The 23711-nt window shown below is 35.6% G+C and overlaps 1 protein-coding gene and 1 long non-coding RNA gene across 4 annotated transcripts in view; one reads left to right on the top strand and one right to left on the bottom strand.

The window, feature by feature from the left end:
* Positions 1–23711, top strand: part of LOC132916702 (V-type proton ATPase 116 kDa subunit a 1) — a 56430-nt gene that overhangs the window by 26759 nt on the left and 5960 nt on the right. Inside the window, exons 1-10 of one of the 3 annotated variants that reach the window (XM_060976941.1) lie at positions 872–1171; positions 12175–12315; positions 13756–13935; positions 14780–14908; positions 14985–15103; positions 18106–18232; positions 20154–20330; positions 21205–21417; positions 21974–22187; positions 23256–23676. In XM_060976941.1, coding sequence (XP_060832924.1) covers positions 12199–12315; positions 13756–13935; positions 14780–14908; positions 14985–15103; positions 18106–18232; positions 20154–20330; positions 21205–21417; positions 21974–22187; positions 23256–23676 — 1697 coding nt within the window. In that variant the 5' untranslated portion in view covers positions 872–1171; positions 12175–12198. Of the gene's footprint in view, positions 1–871; positions 1172–12174; positions 12316–13755; positions 13936–14779; positions 14909–14984; positions 15104–18105; positions 18233–20153; positions 20331–21204; positions 21418–21973; positions 22188–23255; positions 23677–23711 lie in introns of those variants that run through there. The other 2 variants (XM_060976943.1, XM_060976942.1) reach the window with 2 other exon arrangements.
* LOC132916725 (uncharacterized) lies at positions 18294–18632 on the bottom strand. The gene is made up of 2 exons (XR_009660177.1): positions 18461–18632; positions 18294–18327 (listed from the first exon to the last, which is right to left on the bottom strand). It is a non-coding gene; the product is annotated as an uncharacterized LOC132916725 (long non-coding RNA).

The raw sequence follows: 23711 nt of genomic DNA, 5'->3' as shown, positions 1-23711 counted from the left end.
CCAACTTGCACGAGATACCGACCTGTATCTTTATGGATTAGGCTACGTGTATTTATGTAAATTCTTTCTTACGTACGTTCTTTTAAAAGAGCAATGCCGCACGGTTTCCTAGCGAAACCGTTTCGTCTGTCATTTCTATTTCGCCAATAACTTCTGCGAATCACCTGAATTTATTGAATATTTCATAATCATGTTAATCTTTTTATCGGATACAATAATCTGATACGATTGTGTTTCAGTCGCGCCTTATCTAGAGTAGAATAGTAGAGAAAATTTTTTCACAAATACTAAATTTTATTAAATTTCATGTATAATATATTACACTTTATAGTAATAAAATTTAAAATTCAGCTAATCTTTATAGTATTTGAATAAGTTATTCGTGCTAGTACCTCACAACCTGCCATTTATCATTTTTCAAGACATACTTTATACATGATTCTTTGTAACATGAGACTGTTATTATAGTTGAAACATGAAAGCTTCCACGTAATACGCTAAACTTTCAACATTCGGCTGTCTTTTATTATCCATAATATTGTCATAATATCTGTATTAACATTTTCACTATATTAACGTTTGACTCGTAACCGATCGATAGCTACCTTTTGCAAATAATTCGAACGTTATCATACTATGTTCGTAACCACTAAAACGATCTCGAAATTCGAGATCGATTTTAGGGCGCCGGTGAATCGGAACAGACGTCGTCGATGAACGAGCCTGTGGTACCTGACACGGCAAATTGATTTGAATAAATGTATCTTTACGGTGTACGATTATATACAATGAACGGACTCATCACGAGGTCTGTTCCTTTATCGTGCCACCCCACCACATACGAAACACACGGAGGTGGGACATTGGGTCGAGTGTTGAATTAGATTCAGTAAAGTGAGTCGGTGAGTGCGCGCTAGTCGGTCCGGTATTGTGTGGAATCAAGTCAAATCGTTGGATCGCTCTTTTGTTATGTAATTCACTCTCTCCTCTCACCCTCTCTCACTCTCTCTCCCTACTTCTTTCTCTCTCTCCTTCTTCTGTTTCTTCCTTTCGCGTTTCATCTTTTTCCGGTCGTGTGGTTGTTTCGATCCATTGCATTCGTAGAAAACGCTATATATCGCTGTATTCGTTGAATCTGTTTTTTGAATACCTGCGCCACATCATTCGGCGGGTGAGTAAACGCGATAGTCGCAACCAGCTTTGTATTTCATTTCTTTCATCCTTTATTCGAGTTACATTTTACTTTTGCCGCGGCCAATTTGATTAACGTTTAAACCAGTTAGCTGTTGTTGATGAGTATACTCATCATGAAGAAACGACAACATTTTCTGTTACGACGAGTCCTGTCGGTAATAAAATTAAGAAATAAGACCGGTGATTTCGTTGCAGCTTAATTCCGTTTTATAACGTACACCACGCGTATTCTGTGCTTGACGAGTATACTCGTCATCGTTCACTTTTCCCGCCACATTTTAGAAATAGAAAACTTCTCTAAGTTTTCGAGGAGGTCGCAATAGTTAACTAGTTAATCGTAACACTTAAAGAAATTCCTTATCGTATGAAGACAGAGAAAAAATGCGATAGGTCCATTTATGTTCGTCTTCCGACTTTTATTTTACGTCGCTCGCCTAAAACCTACTGATATTCTCGTATGAAACGGTTGAAAAATGGAAACGTTTTTGGTGATGTAAACCGTTTAAAAATACTTTTTGAAAATTTGTCATTTTGTCAAGAGATAACTAAGATCAAATATTAACTGTTAGGAACGTTGCTTTCACTTGATGTTAAATGTTATTAATCTGCACAACGAACGTCAATAATAATTTTAAGTGACTAGCGGAGCAACGAAAACACGTATTTAATGGGAAAATTATCGAACGAAAGAGTAGCGTTGATACGAGTAACAGTTATTCTGATCGTGACAAATATATCGAATTTAAAAATCGCTGTCACTTGTGTACATATGTTCCTCACTTTGTAACTTTCATACGACAGTCAGAGGTTTCGTAAGATGATTGACATTGAGTAAAAAAGTTACGTCGAAGTTGTTTGATCGGACAAAGGAAGAATAGCAAGCAATTGCTCCCAAGTCTGGATACGATAATCTTCTTTTATACGTACACTGTCGTGCAAAAGTATCCGCACACTTGACTATTATCAAGACAAGATGTATTTTAATTGGAAAACTACGGACAAAATTTATCTGCAATGATTTCATTCCTTACAATTTACTATCGTCGCAGTTACGTGTAATACATCTAACGGAAATATCGCAACGTGATATTTAAATTGCTTTTCGAAAGGCGATATACAAAAATAAAACTGGTGCTTTCAATCGTAAACCTCGTAAAACTATTTTATCACTCGACAAAGTATTTATTTTAAACCCATGAGAAACCGACTCGAGATGTTAATGGAAGATCTGTTGTTTCGAGAGATAGAAAGCAATTAATATGGAAACTAGTGTTTTCGTTGGCTACATGGGATTTATAGATCAGCGATCGACCGTGGGAGAAACCTACTACCTACGTGCAGGGTGTAATTATTAATTTGCACATTAGTTTACGCAGTTTGAAAAAACTCGAATTATACATTAAGTTTAAGAAGGATGTTTCAAAAGCGCGGAGAAATTACGTGCTTGGACATACGATAATATTGCTAATGCAAGCAGTGATACTCAAATGCTAAATGTCAACTGCTTGTACTATTTATTAATTCGTCGTGCCATAACAGGAGGGTGTGTATCATAAAGGAGAATACGCGTAACAGGGTGGAATCGATGTTACAAGGAGCGATTATCGTTCAATGAAAATTGACCTACTCCATAAAAACTTTTGTCCGTAATGTTGGCAACTTCGTTATGTAATTAGATACAATTCTTCCGACTTGCACGATTCTACAATTATGGATACGCTCATAGAAATTATGTAACGTGATGGATATTCTGTTCAAAAAATGTGTTTGAGATATATCGAACAGAAATGCTAAAATATTCGTTTGCTTTAGCATGCGTAGGTACAGTAGGAGTTCTTCTTCAACTTGATCAAATTCATGTATATTGTCACGGAAAATGATAAATGGATCATGATGTTTGCGCATACTTATGTATATATTTGTCACTAGCTAACGAATTCTAACGGCGAATCGAAAAACTTATAGTGGCTCGTGAAACAACGTACGAACTATGCTTTTAGGTATTATTGAAAATTTCTACGTACGTGTATGTACGCAGGCGCAATTTTTGCCTTTGCTAGGTACTCGCGTCTGATTTACGAGGCATGAAACGTGTTAACGAATAAAGACGCCGGTCCTTTCACGAGTAATTTCGAGCGTATATGCAGGTACTTATACTTTGAACCGATCTCGAACACGAATATTCCCCTCTTTCTCTGCCTCGTGACGTCGGCTAAACAGGGAGCATTTACATTCTGTAAGATTGCAAGTGGCAATTCGAACTATATAAACGATACAGCCACGTCTTTAATAATGGAATATTTCGAGCTGAATCGTCTCGATTAGCAGCGGTTAATTAGGGCCTCAGGTAGGATGCGTGTGGAATCTACGTCTGTTTTCCTCTTTCCGCTTGTCCCACCACGTAATAGTTTCCGCTAAATTGGATCTCGTTCTCCATGAGAATATCATTGCGCGTGTTCCACGAATCCACGTTGTTCGTTCAATTTTCGTTTAATTGGCTCGCTACGTTACACTTGCACTGTGTGTCGCAAGATTGAGTATCGGGTATTTGTTCGTAAACCAACGACGATCGGTTCGTCGTGTCGTTCGATCGGGAAACATCTTGTTCGCGCGTATCATTGAATTGATCAAAAAGGAAGATTAATTGCTTTTCCTCATGGAAAAATAAAAGATTAAAGCAATTCAGGTATAAATATCAATCCATAGCGTGTCAGGATTTCTTTTTCCGTATACCGAACGTATACATTGCATTCTCTTTTTATAGACATCTGTATTTTTCATCTATATTTTTTATTTTCGCATCCGCTATACAGGGTGAAACGAAAGAAAAAGAGGTTTCGTAGGGTTCCCGGGTTGCGATGAAAGTGAAACGAACGCAAACGACCAAAAAGAAGTTCTCTTTCGGTGGAATTGTACATATCGCTGTGCAAGCAACGTTCATTGTGCAGCAACGACATTCGTCTCGATAGAAAATACCAGTGAAACAGATAGATAGAGCAAGCGAAGGAACAGCAACCGCAACCGCAATCGCAATCTCAACCGTATCAACGGAAACAAACAAATCTTCCTAACCTCCAAAATATTAATTTTTCGAGCAACGTTTATTGACACAATTTTGGCAATTTTGTATTATCTATTGTAGAAGCGACGAACCGTCTTCTTGCCTTGCTTTTTATACGAACAGTTCCATCTTATTTCTCACTGTACGAGAATATTTGTCACGAACCGTGTCGTAATTGTTCCGTATCTGAACGGTTAGTCGGTAGAAATCAGAAATTAACGAACGAAAACGAGACGACGAGACCATCGAATGTAACAGGAGTTGTTAACGGATTTTTGGTTTCTTAGATAACTAGAAACGTCAACGCTTAAGAATCCAAGCCCTGATGTTTTCCCACAGTTTATAGGAAACGTACGCTCGTTCTGCTAATTGCTAATTGACTAACTGACGCTCAAACACGTTTTCGCACGCAATGATCGCGTTTAAGCCCCGCTTTGCACACTCCGCCCTCGATCAGTTTATGGTTGTTCGTCGCGTTACCAAAGTTTCAATTAGCCGTCAACGCGACGAACACGAATAAATAAGGTTCCCCTTTAAATCAAACGGCTCTCCTTTAACTTTTCGTTGTTTCTGAATTTGCCTTTCGCGAGCCTTTCATTGTCTCTAGCTTACCTTTATCGTACGTCGGTAAACAAGGACTTAATATTTTCACTATCAAACACTGCATTTCATTTAACGAAATTAACCACTAACGCTCTCGTTGCTTCTTCTATTATTTCTCCCTCGGTTTTTGTCTTTCGTTCCATCTGTCGTTCCTAAACAACTTATGCGATCGACGTTATCCGGTCAGATAGATCCTATCAAAAATTTCATCGATTCAGAAACTCCATTGTTTTTGCGTAAATTCATATCTCGGATGATTTACGATTACGCAACGTCCACAAGGCGAAACGATGAAAATCGACAAAATTTATCCCTGTATTTGATCATATCAATATTTTCTGAAGATAACGGAAACTCGGTCGCGATTCTTATACGATAGTCAGACTTTGAAATGATAATTATTTAAAATAAGTAAGTCAGCTGTGTACGTGCCATTTCTTTTTCAACTTATTTCGCCTAACAGTATAACAAGTACTTGGTATCGTTAGACATCTGTCCATTAGATGTAACAGAACGATTATTCAACGACAGAAGACTACGAATTTATACACGGCATACGTATTATCGTACGACCGTTTACCTACAAGCGTTTAGTTTTCGAGGTGTACACGTATTTTGTAGCATCTGTGTGTTTTTGATTGCGTGCTTATCTAATTGTAAGTGGAGCACGGTTGGCGGTGTGTATCTTTTTTTTTATTCTATATAATTGTTGCCATCATTGTTTACTTCTTTTTTTTCCCTCGCTTTATCACGAGATCGCAACAGCTGTAAGCTACGAAAACCCGAAAGAAAGAACCAAAGTCGAGTGTTTTTCCTATTATCTCGAGTAAATACCGATACGATCCAGATATTCGAAACAATTGCTCGGATATGCACGTAGCAGATATGTTTTATCGTGCACAGTCGATTAATACCGCACGCTGTTCTGCCTACGTATGGTGCACATGCATAAATTTATTTATACATTTTCCAATTTCACCAATCTCGCTTAAATACAGAGCTATGCGAGAATGTGTCAACGTTCACAGAAATTTTGCCATATATTCGAAAAGGAGCGTAACATATGCAAATAACAAATATTATTAAATAGGAAATATCAAGAATGTCGGTAATATAGTTTCTGTCACTTTTGTTTATGCCTGATGCAATTATTAATTACCAATTACTTTGGGCACGTTAGGTGAATCGTTTGACAATTTACAAGTAGTCGTAGTATTTTATATTTTGCGATTTCGATGATTTTCAGATATGTGACAAAGCTTTATCGTTTAACATTTTGAACAACTCTATCCTATACCTTACTTATTATTATTATTATTATTATTATTATTATTAATTAGTTTGGTTGGTAGTTAACAGCAATATTAACCCTCATGGGTTTAGGTCATGAGAGTACGTAAATAAATACAAGCGACAAAGCGTATACTCGTCAAATGCAGCGAAGAAAATTTTTTTCTCGTCGTGTATACCCTTCAAATGCAGTTAACTGGTTAATTCGGTCGTTCTGTCGGTCAGCATTGTTTATATCGACATCGATAAGCTTATGTTACTATATCGCCGGATTAATATTACTACTGAGTCAATTCGCAATCAGCTTGAAACATTTAGCTGGAAGGAGGCCGAGCAATGGGATACTTTTGTATATACAAAAGTATCATATGTACATATGTAACTCGAAAACTACGTTACTTGAAAACGTTGCAATTCTCCAAGTTTCGAGCTATTTTCACAGATGTTTTTGTTCGACCGAGAGAAGTGATAAAAGGAATTGCGCTATCAAGGTGTAGACTTTATAATTTAAGGCTGAGCATATGTGCATACGGATGCAATACATTTGTATGTACTTAAGAAACGTTCTACTTATCTTTGTGTTAACTTCTATTTCGGTATCTCGGTATCTCGGTTCCTCCATATGAGAACGAACCGGTGAAGAATTGCCAACCTGTACATACGTGTACGTGTATGTATATGTGTAACGAAATTTCCTGTTCCATGAAGCTACGTATCGCTATCGTTTGACTTAATAACTTGTACGTATCAGTTTGTCGAAAGGCATTTTTATCTTCTAATGAAATGGATTATGTTCGTATCTATACAGGGTATCCAGCTGCAGGTGTCATGGAATTTAGGGCGTGATTCTTGAAGCCGAAATAAGACGAAAATCAAGAATGAAAAGATCGCATTTTCGGTGTTGTTTCTTAGTTATCGACGATTAAAGTTCGGCTAAAATACCCCTGCACGCGAACAAACCTCCTTACACGAACGAAAAATGGCCAGCCTAGGCAGTGAGACGCGCAGTGATCCTCAATTCGAAGACACCTAACAGAACACCCTGTATAGTATACGTATTATACTCATCCATATACAGGGTGCGCCGTTAGAATTCGGACAGAATTCAATTTGTAGTTCCCACCATATTAGAATTCAGATGTTTGTGCTGATTGACTCTGAAGTTAGTTAAATATGTCAATAAGTCTTCTATAACCTCAAAATGACAGAACTCGTTAAGCAAAACCCGGAATACGATAGAAGAGCGGCGATTATAGAAAGTCTTCGCGCCGGGAGAACGCCGGTCGAAATTATAAAATTCTTTAGCTACCCAAGATCGACGGTATACGACATTGCTAAGAGATACGCAGCCTCAGAGTGGTTCGAGAAGGGTTCTCCTTCTCCGGCGAGAAAAGTTCAGGTTAGGGAAAAATCAACAAGGACGCCAGAAATTATTCAAAGGGCCCAAGACATGATTTTGGAAGATCCGGGAACTTCTCTCCGAAAATTAGCCTCCGTCTTGGGGGTGAGTGAAACGATTGTCCGTCGAATAGCTCAAGAGGATCTTAGATATGCCTCCTACGTTCTCAAAGTCCGTCAGATGCTCTCCGAGGCCGCCAAGCTTAAAAGATTTGCCCGTTGTCATTTGATTCTGTGTTCGTTAAAACACGAAGCTGCTGGCCGCATTAGGTTTTTTTCCGATGAGAAAATTTTTACTGTGGATGCCAAAGTGAATCGGAGGAACGACCGTTGGCTGGCCCACAATCTCGAAGATGTTCCTGTTGTGGGCAAAACCAAATTTCCAGCAAGTGTTCACGTTTTGAGCGTTGTCTCAAGTGAGGGCGACGTCATGCCTCCGCACTTCTTCCAAAAAGGCGAAAGAATCACAAAGGAGGTTTATTTGGAGGTCCTGAAGACAGTAATAAAGCCGTGGATGGAAATTACGGCTTCTGGAAGGCCGTATTTATTTCAACAAGATGGCGCACCTGCTCACACAAGTCATCTTGTTCAAAATTGGCTCTCTGACAATGTGGACATGTTTTGGTCGAAAGATTTCTGGCCTCCTAACAGTCCCGACCTAAACCCATTGGACTATTACGTGTGGGGCGTTATCGAGAGACAAACTAATAAATGCAGGCACCCCAACGTCAACTCCCTACGAGCTGCTATCGAGTCAGAATTCGCGACAATTAAACGCGACCAGTTGAAGTCAGCGTGCTCGCGCTTTAGAGCAAGAATAGAGCAGGTCATAGAGGCAGAGGGTGGTTACATAGAATAAAAGTTCTCAGCAAGGACCCTTTAAATGAGATATAACAACATTTTCATGTGTTTTTGTGTATTGACTTAAATAAACAACTTTCTGCACAAAACTTCTTTTGTCCGGATTCTAACGGCGCACCCTGTATACGTACCTAGTATACATATGTAATAGAATCGTTCATAATTTTTAGGACATCTGTTGGTTTTATACGAAACGCGACGTTATTAGTTTTATGTGTCGAGGAGACGATTAATCGATCAAAATTTCATATTCTTGCAAGATCGCGATCTAGTGTACAGTGTGGCTTGTGAAAGTGTCGTATATGTGAATTATATGAAATATATTGAGATTTCAGCGAGCGCTGTAACGCGAGACCAACGACGAACATGATTACATTGGGAAAATTTGAGATAAATCTAAAAACCTATATAGAAGCAACATTTAATGCGTACGTGTGTAGATTTCGTAGAATATCAGTCGTATCGAGCTGCAAGTTGAACCAGTTTCAAGATAAAAAAAACTTTCTTTCTACTCGACCGATCTCTGCGACAGAGGTATTTAATTAAACGTGGTCAATTGTCCACTACGCTGCATTAATAAACCTTAATAAACCTTTAATAAATCTAGGTCTTAACCGCTTTAAACTTGATCCTTCTTTACCCATGCTTCTCAATTTCACCACAGCTCTTTCTATTCTTTCTCGCTCGTATTAGTTCATTTTGAAAAAAAAGCACGTTTACGATAGAGAGCTTGACAAAAAAATAAAACGCTACAGAGAATCGATAAATCTTATCTAAAAAATCGAAGGTAGGATAAATGAGGCACTCAAAGAAATCTAAGCAAAATCTGAATCTGTATTGTAGAAGCATCTAATCTAATCTATCTTAATCTGTGGCATGCGCGTAGCTAAATAACAAGATATAATGAAATAATAATCAATATAATAATAGTAATACGAATGATGAAAATGTTGATCAAAGAATGTGAAGAGATACGCCTACATACAGGATCAAAATTAATTTTATTCTATCAAATTGACGAGATTATCGTTACGATGCTGAATTATAGACTCTAACGTTTCAAATGCAATAACGGACGATTCTTAATCAGGCAGCTGTTTTTGACGAGTATACTCGTGCGTAAAAGGTAGTTACAATTTGCTATCTAAATTGCAATTCGGTAATTGCAGTAAACTGCAGTAATAAAATTAAAAAATAAAACGGTCATTTCATTTATCATTCATCAACAGCCACATGTACTACTGTGTGTTTAACGAGTATACTCGTCATCGTTTACTTTTTGCGACTCATTTTAGGTACATACTTTTCAAAATTTTCAAAGAAATCGCCACAGCTAACTGGTTAATAATTTATAACGCGTAATTCGTAAAATTTCGCTAATGATATTACTTCAACTGTGGTCGAGACGACCTTAATTTGTGCTTTGCATTCTCAGATACTTGGGCGTTTTCAGATTACGTTTAAATGTTTGAAGTATGTGGAATATATGGAAAATATATCTATCTATTATTATCTTACTAATCTATTCGAATCTAATTCAAATTCATTGTTTAATCCTACAGTTTCCTGAATTATCACTACTTGATAGAGTTGGGTGAATGTCTGGGAAAAATAATATCTAATGTATTTAACTGTTTGACTTCATTAGCGTTCAACAACAATAACAACGACGACGACGACAATAAAATTGTTACATATAAATAATACGTATTAACGACATGTGTCGTTAATATTATCAAGTATTATAACTAATAAATATGATAAGATTTATGATGGAATTCTTATCTACACGTATGTATACGAGCTGAAATTCAAAATTACAAGGAATGTTAAAAACTCGCTCTATTCCATGAACGTAATACGGCAATAAAATTAAACAATTAAACGGTCATTCCGTTACAACTTAATTCTATATTATAACAGCCACGCATACTTATTCCTTGACGAGTATACTCGTCATTGCTTACCTTTTGCGACACATTTGGGGTACACGCTTTTCAAAGTTTTTAAAGAGGTCGCAACAGCTAACTGGTTAAAGCTAAATATAACGTAAAAGGTATATCGTTCTGTTAAATTGATAATTAGTTAAACGAACATAGGAAAAACAAATATTTTATTATATTAAGAATTACGATGGCACTAGGAGAATTATGCGGAAAATAAAATAAAGTGAAATAATGAAAAATAAAAATATCAGTTTGGTAACATTTAGTAGAATAGAAACAGTTGTAGTCGTAACGAGTTATCATGTAGAATTATCTAAGGTTGAGTCGCGCAATACACCTGTGTTTAGTAGTAATTTAGCAAGATTAATTACATTACGTGGAAACGTTATTGTAACTCCAAATCATGTGAAAAAGATTACAATCACCTTGAACTTAACACGTTGCCTTGCTTTTCTTGTCTCTACGCTCTTACTTCTTATACATGTATAAGTATAGATTATATGTGTGTATATCGCGATTTATTCTTCGACAATCTCTTTCCAAGATCCCATCCGTGATCGTTATCGAAGAAACACGTTATCGAAATATAATATACGACGGTTTTTAAATTCGATCTGAAAAAGATACGTTTATCTCGTATAGTCTTTATATTTGTAATCTAATACAATACGTATTCATTATATTTTTTTTCGATATTTTACTCACGTAAATGTTTATCATTTATATATATATATCGATATTAATATGATAGTCTAAATAGTATAAATAATTAAAGCTGTCTTACAATATACACTATCGTATGCATATAAAGTTATTGTAAAGATATTTCCACCACCACCTGTGCTTGTATCTCAGCACGCACGAACATCTGTTCGCAATTAAATACGCAGGAGAAAATTTGATCGATAATAAGTTAACAACTTTCGAGATACGTGAATACATACAACGGAAATCGAGAAAAGAAAAAAGCGATAGCAATCTTTAAGCTTAATTTCGTTACACAATTTAATGACGAAGAAATATCGATAAACAAAGATGTAATCACGCTGTCGCTGTTATTGAGTTGAAGAAAATCACACTATTATATGACAACGGTGGTTATGAAAATTAGTAAACCTCAAAACTGAATGAATTCTTATTATGCGATTCTTAGTATCGTTATACATGTTATATATTATACGTGGGTATACAGAGTATACACAATAAAAAAATGTTTTGAATAAAAGTTAATCAGTTTCCAGTCGGCAAGAAAGTGCCGACCGAACGTACAAAATTTCCAAAAGATTATTTCCGATAAAGAGTCAAGGTCGCATTGCATTTCTTATATGACACTGTATATCATAAATGGTAACATGGCACTTTCAGGTCTATTACTTTTACCTTTTCCTTGGCTTTCGTACGCTTTATTATGAAATCGAAATATATTTCAAATTAAGTATTTCCGGCTAAAGTAGCAGTCTGGTCCTTTTGTAGAGAAGTTAGAAATAGAAAATCAAAAAGAAGCTTATCGATCGACGTTATGTATCGACAAAAATTGACAAATTTATTTCAAAGAGTGAAGATCATCTAAAAATCTCGAAAATAGCGTCGCTTCGAGAATAGCTACAAAAACACCATTTTGGGATCGTATATTACTCAGAACTATGTAATTTTGCCGAACGAAATCTTTTTCCTATCATCTACCGTCACAGAGTTGTAGCTCGTCCTGTTTACGTAAGACACTCTGTATACATAGCCATTGGTATAACCTAACGTAAGATAATCGTTCTTTCTACTTTTTGTACTTTCAGAAAAATGAAAATCTTTTTTTTGTTATTGCAGGACAAAACATAACTGGCTGTTGGGATGGGTGCATTATTCAGGAGCGAGCAGATGGCCCTCTGCCAGTTGTTTATTCAACCAGAGGCGGCCTATCTTTCCGTTTCCGAACTCGGGGAAACGGGCACGGTGCAGTTTCGTGATGTAAGTTTAATTATCGGTGTAATCTTTCTTCAAATTCTTTGATATCATAGGTAGAAGCGCTACACGGCTACATACCGGGACGGGATTATAAAGTACAACGAAATTCGAGATACTGAGATACGAAAGATACAAGTTCGTATTTACACGCAGATAAATACGTATTTATTTTTAAATATACCACGGAAGAAGAATTTGTTCCGAGCTAATATTCTACCTAACCTTGAACGAGCCCCTAAGTACTTGCAGTGACTCGCCAAAGTATTTCCACTCTCGCAGAAATTTTTTACGAATATGAATGAAATATACTTGAACTCTGATGGATTACGTTTGGTAAAGATCGAAAAAAATCTGAAAATTATACACGTGTATATAAAAATTGCGAGATAGGTAGATACAATATATATATATATATAGGTTAAATTTATATTTATATTTATAAATATAGATATGTGTATAGGTTATATTTATAGGTAATACATAGGTTGGTACAAGTACACCTACACAATTGCTTTACTATTCGAATAGCATCTAAAAAGGAATTTTTTTAAACTTTTCTAAAAATTTTTAAAATTCGACTAAACGACTTAAGCTTTTTATCATCGACGTGTAATACGAGCAACCACATATGTTTGCAGTATACAGGATGTCCTGCAAAACGTGGTCGACCGATCGACTAGACGCTGACTTTCCATATACAAGATAATCTTGGCACAGTGGTGTTTCATTACCATGTGAACGAAAGTTGAAAATGTTTCCTATAGTACATGTAATACAAATACTTTCGTACTTACGTGGCCGGAAACTCGAGGATTTTAACTACTGTTCGATCTTACGACCTTGCTGTATCGCTTCCACCTCCTATGCCTCTTATATCGATAGCTTTTTTGCGAGTACAGATAATTAATTATAGTGGAAGAGAAGATTATACAGAAGTCGAGAAGGCGTCGGCTACGTTATATCTCGTTTAACCAGTTAACTGCATTTGACGAGTATACACGTCGAACGAAAGCTTTATTTCGCTGCATTTGACAAGTATACTCGTCGTTATCTGTATTTATTTACGCATTTCGTGACTTAACCCCACGAGAGATTTCTAAAACTAAATTCTCGAATTAACTGGTTAATGATTTCTTCGAAACTTAGCTTAACCGGAAGTGTCGTATGAACGTAACGTAATAGTGGCTCGCAATCGGTATTGTTTTATGCGTTTCGAGTTGGTAAACAACCTTTCATCGATGTCTTTGATGTTTTTGAATTGCGTTTTTTTTGTATTGACTGGAAACAGTCACTCGCTCGAGAAAACTTGCAGTTCGAACTTAAAATGAAACGAACCTTCATACGTGCAATGAGCATAGGGATCGAGCGAACAGCGCGATTAGACAGCGCGTTCAATATTAACGATCTTCTTGTTTACTCTCTTCGCTCTTGATTCGTTCGCAGCTCAATGGCGATGTGAATTATTTTCAACGAAAATTCGTCAACGAAGTGCGTCGATGCGACGAGATGGAACGGAAACTTCGGTACATCGAAGCTGAAGTGAGGAAGGACGGAGTACCGATTGCTGATAACCTCACCCAACTACCACGGGCACCGAATCCTCGTATGATCATAGATCTCGAGGTAAGATTTCTATTTCCTTCCTAACGATAATGACTTAATTAATTTCCTCACGATTATCCCCCCTCTCTCTCTCTCTCTTAGCTTCTTATCGTATTCGATCTTTTAATCGTTCGTATCAATTTTATATATTGAAAAGCAATTCCGTTAGCATCGTAACGAAACATTATCGCTTTGATAATATCAGCAAAAATTTCTAACCAATCTAAAATATATACAAAAATACAATAGATAGGTAGATAGAAAAAATATATGTGCGAAGTAAAATGTATTCGTTTGTCGCGAACACGCGCATACAGAGAGCAAGGGGCTGAAAGAATTAGCCAACAGCTAGAAATACGGTTTCGTAAAGTTACTTTCATTAAATTGTTTAAATCGTTTGTTTTTAACACAAATATGTTTATATTAATTTCAATTATTTTTACTAAATAATCTATATACTATAAGAATGTATCATAAATAAACGAAACGACTATTTTACTTTTTAATTCTATTACCGACAAAGCTCGTCATAATACAAAATATTACCATTTCTTCATGACGAGTATACTCGTCGAAAACAGTTAACTGGTTAATTTGATGTCGTAGAAAAACGTAGATTAGACTGGTACACTACAACTACAACTACAGATCGGTAGCTGTAACGTTAATATCTATGTCCTGTAAGAAGTTGAAAGTACACGTGCGTGTATTTTTTGTATTCGATAAAGAAAATGCGAGAAATCGCGACGATAAACGAATAATTATTTCTCCAATCGTTTGTTCGTCCTCTACTCTTCGTTTCATCCATCGTATTGGAACGATAGAACGAAAGGGTAAAGAATAAAGGTATTTTATTTGGTTGCAGGCCCATCTCGAGGAAACGGAGAACGACATTTTAGAGCTGAGCCAAAACGCGGTGAACCTGAAGAGTAACTACCTCGAGTTGACGGAATTGCGACACGTGCTCGAGAAGACTCAAGTATTTTTCACGGAGGTAGCTAAAGTAGTTCACAGCAGCTTTTGCTCATAGCGTCGTCCTCCTTCGTGTAATCGATGTTACCATTCTGTAGAAGAATCAAGATTCGTATCTTCTTCTATATCAACAGGAAGAGGCCAATGACTCGATCACCAGGACGCTAATTAACGAGGAACCACAGAATCCAAGCGCGTCAAGTCGGGGACGTCTCGAGTATGTTTTCCAATTTAATAACAAATAATTAACATAGGCTGCGCGGATTCTTATCTATTTATGGAAAATTGCGATATTTATTATCATTATTTTCCATAAATAAAGTTTATGGGAAACATGCAAAACTGCACAAAACGTAATGTAACATTTCGAAAGTAAAGTAAATCTCTGCTTAATTTCTATTTCTTTAGTTGCCTTTGGATACATAGTAAAAATTTTCGCGAATATCCACAGTCCACGTACATCTGCTATATCTTGGAGATATTTAAAAAAACAGTCTTTCTTCAACGTCCTTTTTTTATGACGTCTTCCTTTATATAGAACGGTAATCGAAGATTATGTGCGAACAACGTGACGCGAGTCGTGATTCGTTGATTTTCGAGTTTTGAAACTTACTAATTCGTACCTAAACTGAGAATTTTAGTACCAATTACACAAGTTCCTACGTTATAACACACACACACACACACACACACACACACACACACACACACACACACACACACACACACACACACACACACACACACACACACACACACACACACACACACACACACACACACACACACACACACACACACACACACACACACACACACACACACAGAGAGAGAGAGAGAGAGAGAGGGTGTTCAGCTACAGGTGCCAGAAAGTTTAAGGGATGATTCTTGCAGTAGAAATAAGACGAGAATCAAGAATAAAGAAATTGCGTTATCGGCTTTGTTTATTGATTTATGTTTTTTTTATTGAGCTATTGACAATTAAAGATCGGACAAAATACCTCTGCACGCGAGCAACCCACCTTGCACGAGCGAAAGGAGGTCAGCCTTGGCACCGGGGTGCACAGTGCTCCTGTGTATCATTTGAGAATGAGAAAATAAATTCAAACAAAATTTCTCTCTCGATTTCACTTTCACATTAAAATTAGAGAATATTTCAAAAATATGAAATGTCGCAAGATTAGTGGTTAGACTCACTTTTAAGGTGATTAAATAGTTTTCAAACCCAACGCTTACGCTTGTAAGCGTAATCTGCTGAGCCTAACTAATCTTGTGAAATTTGATATTTTCGAAATATTCAGGCCAATGAGAAAAACTTAATGTGTGAAAGAGAAATCGAAAAGAAAATTTTATTTAAATGGATTTGCTTGGCAAAAACACCCATAAAAATTCTAAAATTCTAAAATTTTTAAATCACTTTTCTATAAATTACGTCTCTTGCTCTTCGATTATAAGTTGTATTCTAAGTACAATCGATGTTTTAAATTGTATAGTTCTAGACAACTTCGGAAAAGTACTTTCCTCTGCAAATTAAAAATCGTGCAGCCTAATAAACGCTGTAATAATGAGTATCGAGTCCGGTCGAGTGTGATCTGTACTGTCCTTTGTTACATCTCGCGAAGTCTTGCCGAAACGATACTTGCGACAATAATTCATCTGGACAAATAGCGTTCATAATCGTATCGTTTAACGATAAAAAGGGGGACGAAAGAAACGTTACGAATAGTCAGTTTATCGGTTTATGCATCAGATTACAGATTTCTTTCGTGACAAGCCACGATAAAAATTATTACAGTTTCCTTCAGGTTTATGATATTTCGAACTATTAAACGTTTAACGTCCTGTTAAATATTTGAATGTTAATCGTTTCGATGTCCTGTGAAAATCTTTTTTTCCTTCGTTTCGAGCAATCTGAAAATGCCGAATTTTTCGATAAGAGGGGAAGAAATTTGGAAACAGAAGGTAAGTTGCTCGATCCATCTGCAAAGGATAATGCGTGACAGAAGAAAATAATATGTAGATATTGTAAAACTCGACGAGTTTTCATGCTCTTTTTGAGAAATACCATCTCGCGAAAGCGTTCACAAAACCATTATGTCCATATCGTACGTGTTACGACAAAATATTTTGCATTTCATTTCCATTGTAACGTCTGTCACAACGATTGTCGTGACGGCTATCATCATTATTGTCGTATTGGTAAAATTTGAAACTGAATCTGAAAATGTGAAATTACAACAAGATATTCATTGCAAACATGTGTTTAGTAAAAGGTTAGTATATCACATGAATAACCATATAATCTTAAGCATATATGTAAATATATAAACAAGTGTTAAATATGGTTCCATTGAATATCGCGGTTTTATCAGCCTAATGCGTATTTCTATTAAATAATTGAAACGTAATTTCTATATATGTATATTTTCGGATTTGTTTTAAATTTTTACAGTATGATGATAGTCGAGTTTCATAATAATGATATTTGATACTAATGACATTTAAGAGAATTGTTCGTATAACTCATAATATGTACGTTCGTTCATAAGAGATGTTTAAATGTGCGTGAATAATCTCGTAAGTCTGTCGTGTAATCTCTAAAAAAAAATTAGATCTTGAAGGCATTAAAGGTATACATTGAAATGTAAACTTAACGTAGATATATCGGCGAAGGAAAAGTATTTTATTTCCATAGAACAAAAAAGGTATAAATGTAGAAATAAAAATTAATCAATAACATTATATATATATGGTCATTGTTACACTAACTCGAACGTAATTCTTTTTTCGAAACTTACGAACACGAAACTTACTACGTTTTGCTAACGATTCATATTCGCTGTCTTATGTTCTAAGTGCTGTGCTATAAAATTAGTTTTAAGAGAATCTTATACTTTCATTCAAATTGTCCAACTTTATACATTTTGCAATCTTTTTTACTTTTTACAAAACACGAGAAATTGCTCAATTCCATTATAGATCAAAATTAATTACAATGCTCAAAACATTGTTTTTAAAACGACGTTCTCTTTAATATATTTTATTTTCTACAGATACCGTACTTTATTTGTTATATTTGTAACATTCGTTACACTATGTGCCATTGTATTATAAATTACATTGTTGCGTGTGCCAGTAATAATCGATTAATTCAATTATAACTTCTCGAAATTACCGTGTTAGCCTTATATTTTATTCGATGAAATTTTTCTTTTATAGGTTCGTTGCTGGAGTAATAAGCCGTGAACGAATACCAGCTTTCGAGAGAATGTTGTGGCGAATATCCCGTGGAAACGTATTTTTACGTCAAGCTGAGCTCGATAAGCCATTGGAAGATCCAGCTACTGTTAGTTCGCTTCTTATCTCTTCTTCTTCTTCTCTTCTGCTTCTTCTTCTTCTTTCCATCCTTTTTCTTAAAACCATCGTCTAACTTCTCTTAATCTAATTTATAGAGATATAAAAATGACCTATTACTTGCATAGACTTTACGAGTAGAATTGATTCGTTTATCGCGATATTAACTCTATTCTCTTAATGTATTTTTATTGTGTTTATATTCATCGTTCTCACTTACGTGTATTTATCGCTAAAATTACGTACGCAAGGATCCGAAGGATTTGGTAAGATATTCTAATTTTTCTATTTTTTACGTTGATGCTAGTATTGTCATTAGGTATTATTCTTTCATAAATCATTACGTAGAAGCTCTTTCTCTTCTTTGTATGTAATATGTGTATAACCGAAGAGAAGATGTTTGTTTTATTCAATTAAAAAAAGAAAAGAAAAAGGAAGGTAGGTACGTTGTTGAATTTATTAAGCTAAATACATGCCAACTAGTCTATCCATGAAACAAGTAGAAGATTTTCTTTAGTTTCATTCGCTTCAATGTTGATTTACTTTCAAGGAATTTCACATTTTTCTATAATAATCAACCATAAAATCTTAAGTTGATTCCTTCTTTAAAGATATTCCTCGTATCGATGAACTTAATATTTTGCTATCGTTTGTAATTCTTTTTATTTGTAAATATTGATAGTCACAACAATGTAGACAATACACGTTATACTATTAATCGGTTGGTTTGTCGTTTGAATCGGTCGATCGTTCAATCGTTCTCTCAGTATCTTAGGTATCGTAATTGATATCGCTTTTATGGCGTGCTTGGAAAAAGCGAGATACAAATTTATATTTAACGTCCTTGTGATTTCACTTCAAATTAATTATTTTATTAACAAACTGACTATTCTTCTCTCGTTATCATTACTTTCCTTTTATTTTTATTCTTTTCCCATATACCATCATTCTATACGCTGCGCTACCATTTAATTTTAATATCTGCTCACCGCCTTTATCTCTGTTATTAATTAAGAAAAATTAATTTCTACAGGAAACGTCTTACTTTGTTCTCAATATAAACTTGATCTCTGTTTTTGGTCGTTTCGGTAAAAATGAAAAGAAAAGTCAGATAATTGTGACAGAAGTAGTAACTCTTATCACGATGGATGATCGTAAAATACAAATACCTAACGATAGACTTTCAAGCTCGATCAATTTCATTCGAATTAAAAAAATCATAACTCCTGCACGCTCTGTTTGATTTTGCACAAATTTATCTAAGTTACTTGTATACTTTGTATCATTTATCTATCTTTTTTTATAAGATTTTAAGCATGAATGGTCAATGTTATAGCACCGATTGTTATATAAATGTATAAATAATACAAAGAGACGAACTTTTAAGTAATTAATTTGCCCTCGTAGATGCGTACATCAGGTTGTGCCAAAAGTTCCTTTCATTTTAGAAGGAAATAATATATGTAGTAATAGACTAAAACGGATCGTATATAATTCAATAAAATAATATAAAACAAACAAATTTTGTGCATTTATGATTTCCTTTTGGAACTTTGGGACGACCTAATATTATATGAATATCGTTCGTAATTTTTGCCTTTCCATAATATACATATAAATGCTATTAGTATGCGGTGGTAAAAAACATCGTTAAAATTGAAATTTCATTAGTTTGGGCGTCGGTGGTTTATTCAAGTGGTTAATGATTTATTGCAACTAGTAATTTCATTCTACAAATATTTTTCAAATAATTGACGATCAAAGAAGATATTTATTTGCTGTGCGATATCGTAACGTTAGTTTATTCTAATCGTTATTACGGTAGATACATTTAGATATATTCACTAACATTGACGATATCGCTAATACACTCTTGTTTGATATATGTACGTAAATTTTGCGAATTGTTTTAGGGTAATCAAATTTTTAAAACGGTGTTCGTCGCGTTTTTCCAAGGAGAGCAGCTGAAGAGCCGCATCAGGAAAGTTTGCAGTGGTTTTCATGCGTCTTTGTACCCATGTCCGCACAGCCACGCGGATCGCGAGGATATGGTGAAAGGCGTTCGAACGCGACTAGAAGACTTGAACTTGGTAAGTCTTGTACATATGTACGTATACGCTACACACGAACATCATTAACCATTTAGCTGTTGCGACCTCTCAGAAAACTTTGAAAACTATGTACCTATAGTATGTTGCAAAAGGTAAGTGATGACGAGTATACTCGTCAAATATGGAGTACGCGTGGTTGTTATAATATGGAATTAAGTTGTAATGAAACGATTGTTTTATTTTTTAATTGTATTACCAACGGGGCTTTTCATAACACAAAGTATTGTCATTTCTTCATGACGAGTATACTCGTCAGAAACAGCTAAATAGTTAATGCGGATTATGTAATTCGCTAGCAAAATAACTACAGTAGTAGATCGATTCCCTTTTGCTTTTAAACGTTTTTTCGTTCCAAGATGAAAATGTTTCGATTCGTCGAAGTATCCAGGTATTTCCATCTTCTGTTACGAATATTACAGTACGTACGAAAAATATTGGTCTAATTAATAACTGCTAAAATAGACCCATATCGTAGGAGATTAACAGCCGAAAAATGTATAACTCTATGTTTTGAAATACTTTCACGCGCGATAGAAAATGTAAAATGTAAGGAAGTCATTTACACTTTTCTCCAGGCTTTTTGTAAGATATTTTTCGTTAATGTTACGTATATCTCATAAATGTATAAAAATATTTTTCCGAAGAGATACTGCTTGTCCAGGTGTTTTATATGATCAATAATTTTCAGTACGAACAAAATCGAGTTTACGGGCGTTTGAATAACTGTCGAGTCGTTTCTGATGAAAGTGTACGACGAATATATGAAAACCCGGAATTCGCTGGTTATATTATATGGATTGGATCGTCGAGTCTTCTATCGTTGATATCTCCGTTTCTTTTTCGTATCATTCAGGTTTTAAATCAAACGCAAGATCATCGTCAACGCGTGTTACATAACGTTGCCAAGGAGTTGCCCAATTGGACGATTATGGTTCGAAAAATGAAGGCCATTTATCATACGATGAATCTGTTCAACGTGGACGTAACAAAAAAGTGCCTTATAGGAGAATGTTGGGTACCTGTTGCGGACCTCACCATTGTCCGAGACTGTCTCACGGAAGGATCGGTTGGTTTCTTCAAATTATATTACGTATACAAGTTTTACGATACGTTTCAAGAACGAAGCAATTCGAATAGGAGTAACACTTCTAGTAACAAGCTACAGTTCTATACCATATTTCTCACTATAAAAAATAACTTTTAAAAATTAATTTTCTCCTGTTATCGTACACATCGTTCTATACATCGTTATGTTGAATAATAAGGAAATGAAATATGGTTATTTAGAGCATTTGATAACGATGATAAATTTTTTTGTAAATTATGTCTCGTAAATTACGTCCGGATACCTTCGAGACGCGGTATATTTCGTGTCCTTCCTTCAACATTGCTGCGGTTTTCTTCGAATTTTCATGTTTTTCAATATTCGAAGAAATTCTATAATATTCAAATATTCTTCTTTCACGCCTCGTGATATTTTGCTGGCTCGTTCAACTGAAAATATGCTTTCCCGTTTATACTATAATCAAATTATATTATAATATTATATATCAAGTTATGATATATATATTATATATTACAAGAATATAATAAAAATTGCGTTGAAATTTGACTTTCTTCAGCGTCTCTGTGGTAGTACGATACCATCGTTCCTCAATGTTATCTACACGAACGAAGATCCTCCGACGTTTAACAGGACCAACAAGTTCACCAGAGGTTTTCAAAATTTGATCGACGCTTACGGTGTAGCATCGTATCGCGAAGCTAATCCGGCTCTTTATACGATTATTACTTTCCCTTTCCTATTTAGCGTCATGTTCGGCGATTGTGGACACGGTAAATAAACGTTTTACGTCTCGACACTGATTAGTGTCAAGAGTAATACACGGTGTTCTAATAACACAATGATACAGTTGGCAGTTGGTAGATGACGCGATTGTACGTGAAAAAATAAGTCGAAGATACAAGCTGTCTTACATGATGATCGTGCATGAGAAAATAAGTCGAAAATATGCAATAAATTGTATTCATTTGAGGGACTTCGTTTCCGAGAAAATCGACTTCGAATTTCCACCGAGCACGCACTTGACTGTGTCGTGATCGGATCTCTATACGAACCATTGTTTGCTTCATCCGTTTATGTAGAAACGTAAGTACTAAATCAGAAGTTAACTTCTAAAAGACAACGCGAGTCTTGTGTGATTAAAAGCGAGGATCATTTTGACGTTCGAAGAACTGCAAGGCTGGAAAATACGTTTTTGGAAAGCGTGCACGCAAATTGAATTCGCAGAGCATTTCAAGAACCAACGTTTTCAATAACTTTTACACTGATAAAGCAGATCTTAAGAATTACTAAATAAGGCTACGGCGTATGGTTTGTATCGTATTAAATGAAAAGCGTAGAAGATATAGAGCTTTCTCGTTTAACGTGTCGTTTTTCGGGAATATCATGGCAAATCGCGAAGAAAAAGAAGATCGTGACTCGCGCGTGTTTAGTTGAAAATCGACGTATCTGCTCGCTCGATATTATCGTTCAAATGTCATTTTCTAGCAAACGAAGTGTTACACGTACATCGATCGAACGTTTTTCTCTATCTTCGGCTTATTTTTACGTACGTAGCAGAATCGATCGAAACGATTGCTTCGACTCGAACGACTTAAAATCTGACCACTCTATTGATTTTATTTCTATGTAAATCCAGTTTGCGCGGTGAGCGTAGCTTGAACATGAAGCTTTCGCTTGAATGTAAATTCGATCGTGCGAACATCGTACAAAGTGGGAAATTTTAAACTGGTTTTATATAGTCACGAAACGCACCGTGTATTTCTTATAATGTACGAATGTACGTGTGTAGATAGGAATATGGAAAGCGACGACCTTTTCCTTTTTTTTCTTTTTTTTAGGTATAATTTTGAGCCTGTTCGCTGTATATATGATTGCGTTGGAGAAGAAGTTTATGGCGCAAAAGTCAGCGTCCGAAATTTGGAATATATTTTTCGCCGGACGTTATATTATCCTTCTTATGGGTTTGTTTTCCATTTACACTGGCATCATCTACAATGACGTGTTCTCAAAGTCATTTAACATATTCGGGTCTAGTTGGCACATATCGTATGAAGATACAATCAAGCAAGATGATACGATTGAGTTGAATCCAGCTACCAGTAATTACGTGCAAGTGCCTTATCCATTGGGTATGGATCCTGTTTGGGTATTAGCCGATAACAAGATAATATTTTTGAATTCGTACAAAATGAAGCTGTCGATTATCTTCGGTGTCGTGCACATGATCTTTGGCGTGTTCATGAGTATCCCTAATATTATGTAAGTTGATACAGTGATGGTTCCGGTTACAATTT

Source organism: Bombus pascuorum, chromosome 2 (genome assembly GCF_905332965.1).
Source record: "Bombus pascuorum chromosome 2, iyBomPasc1.1, whole genome shotgun sequence".
Lineage (NCBI taxonomy): Eukaryota > Metazoa > Arthropoda > Insecta > Hymenoptera > Apidae > Bombus > Bombus pascuorum.
The sequence above is the reverse complement of the archived record's forward strand: the minus strand, read 5'-3'. Positions and strand labels throughout refer to the sequence as shown.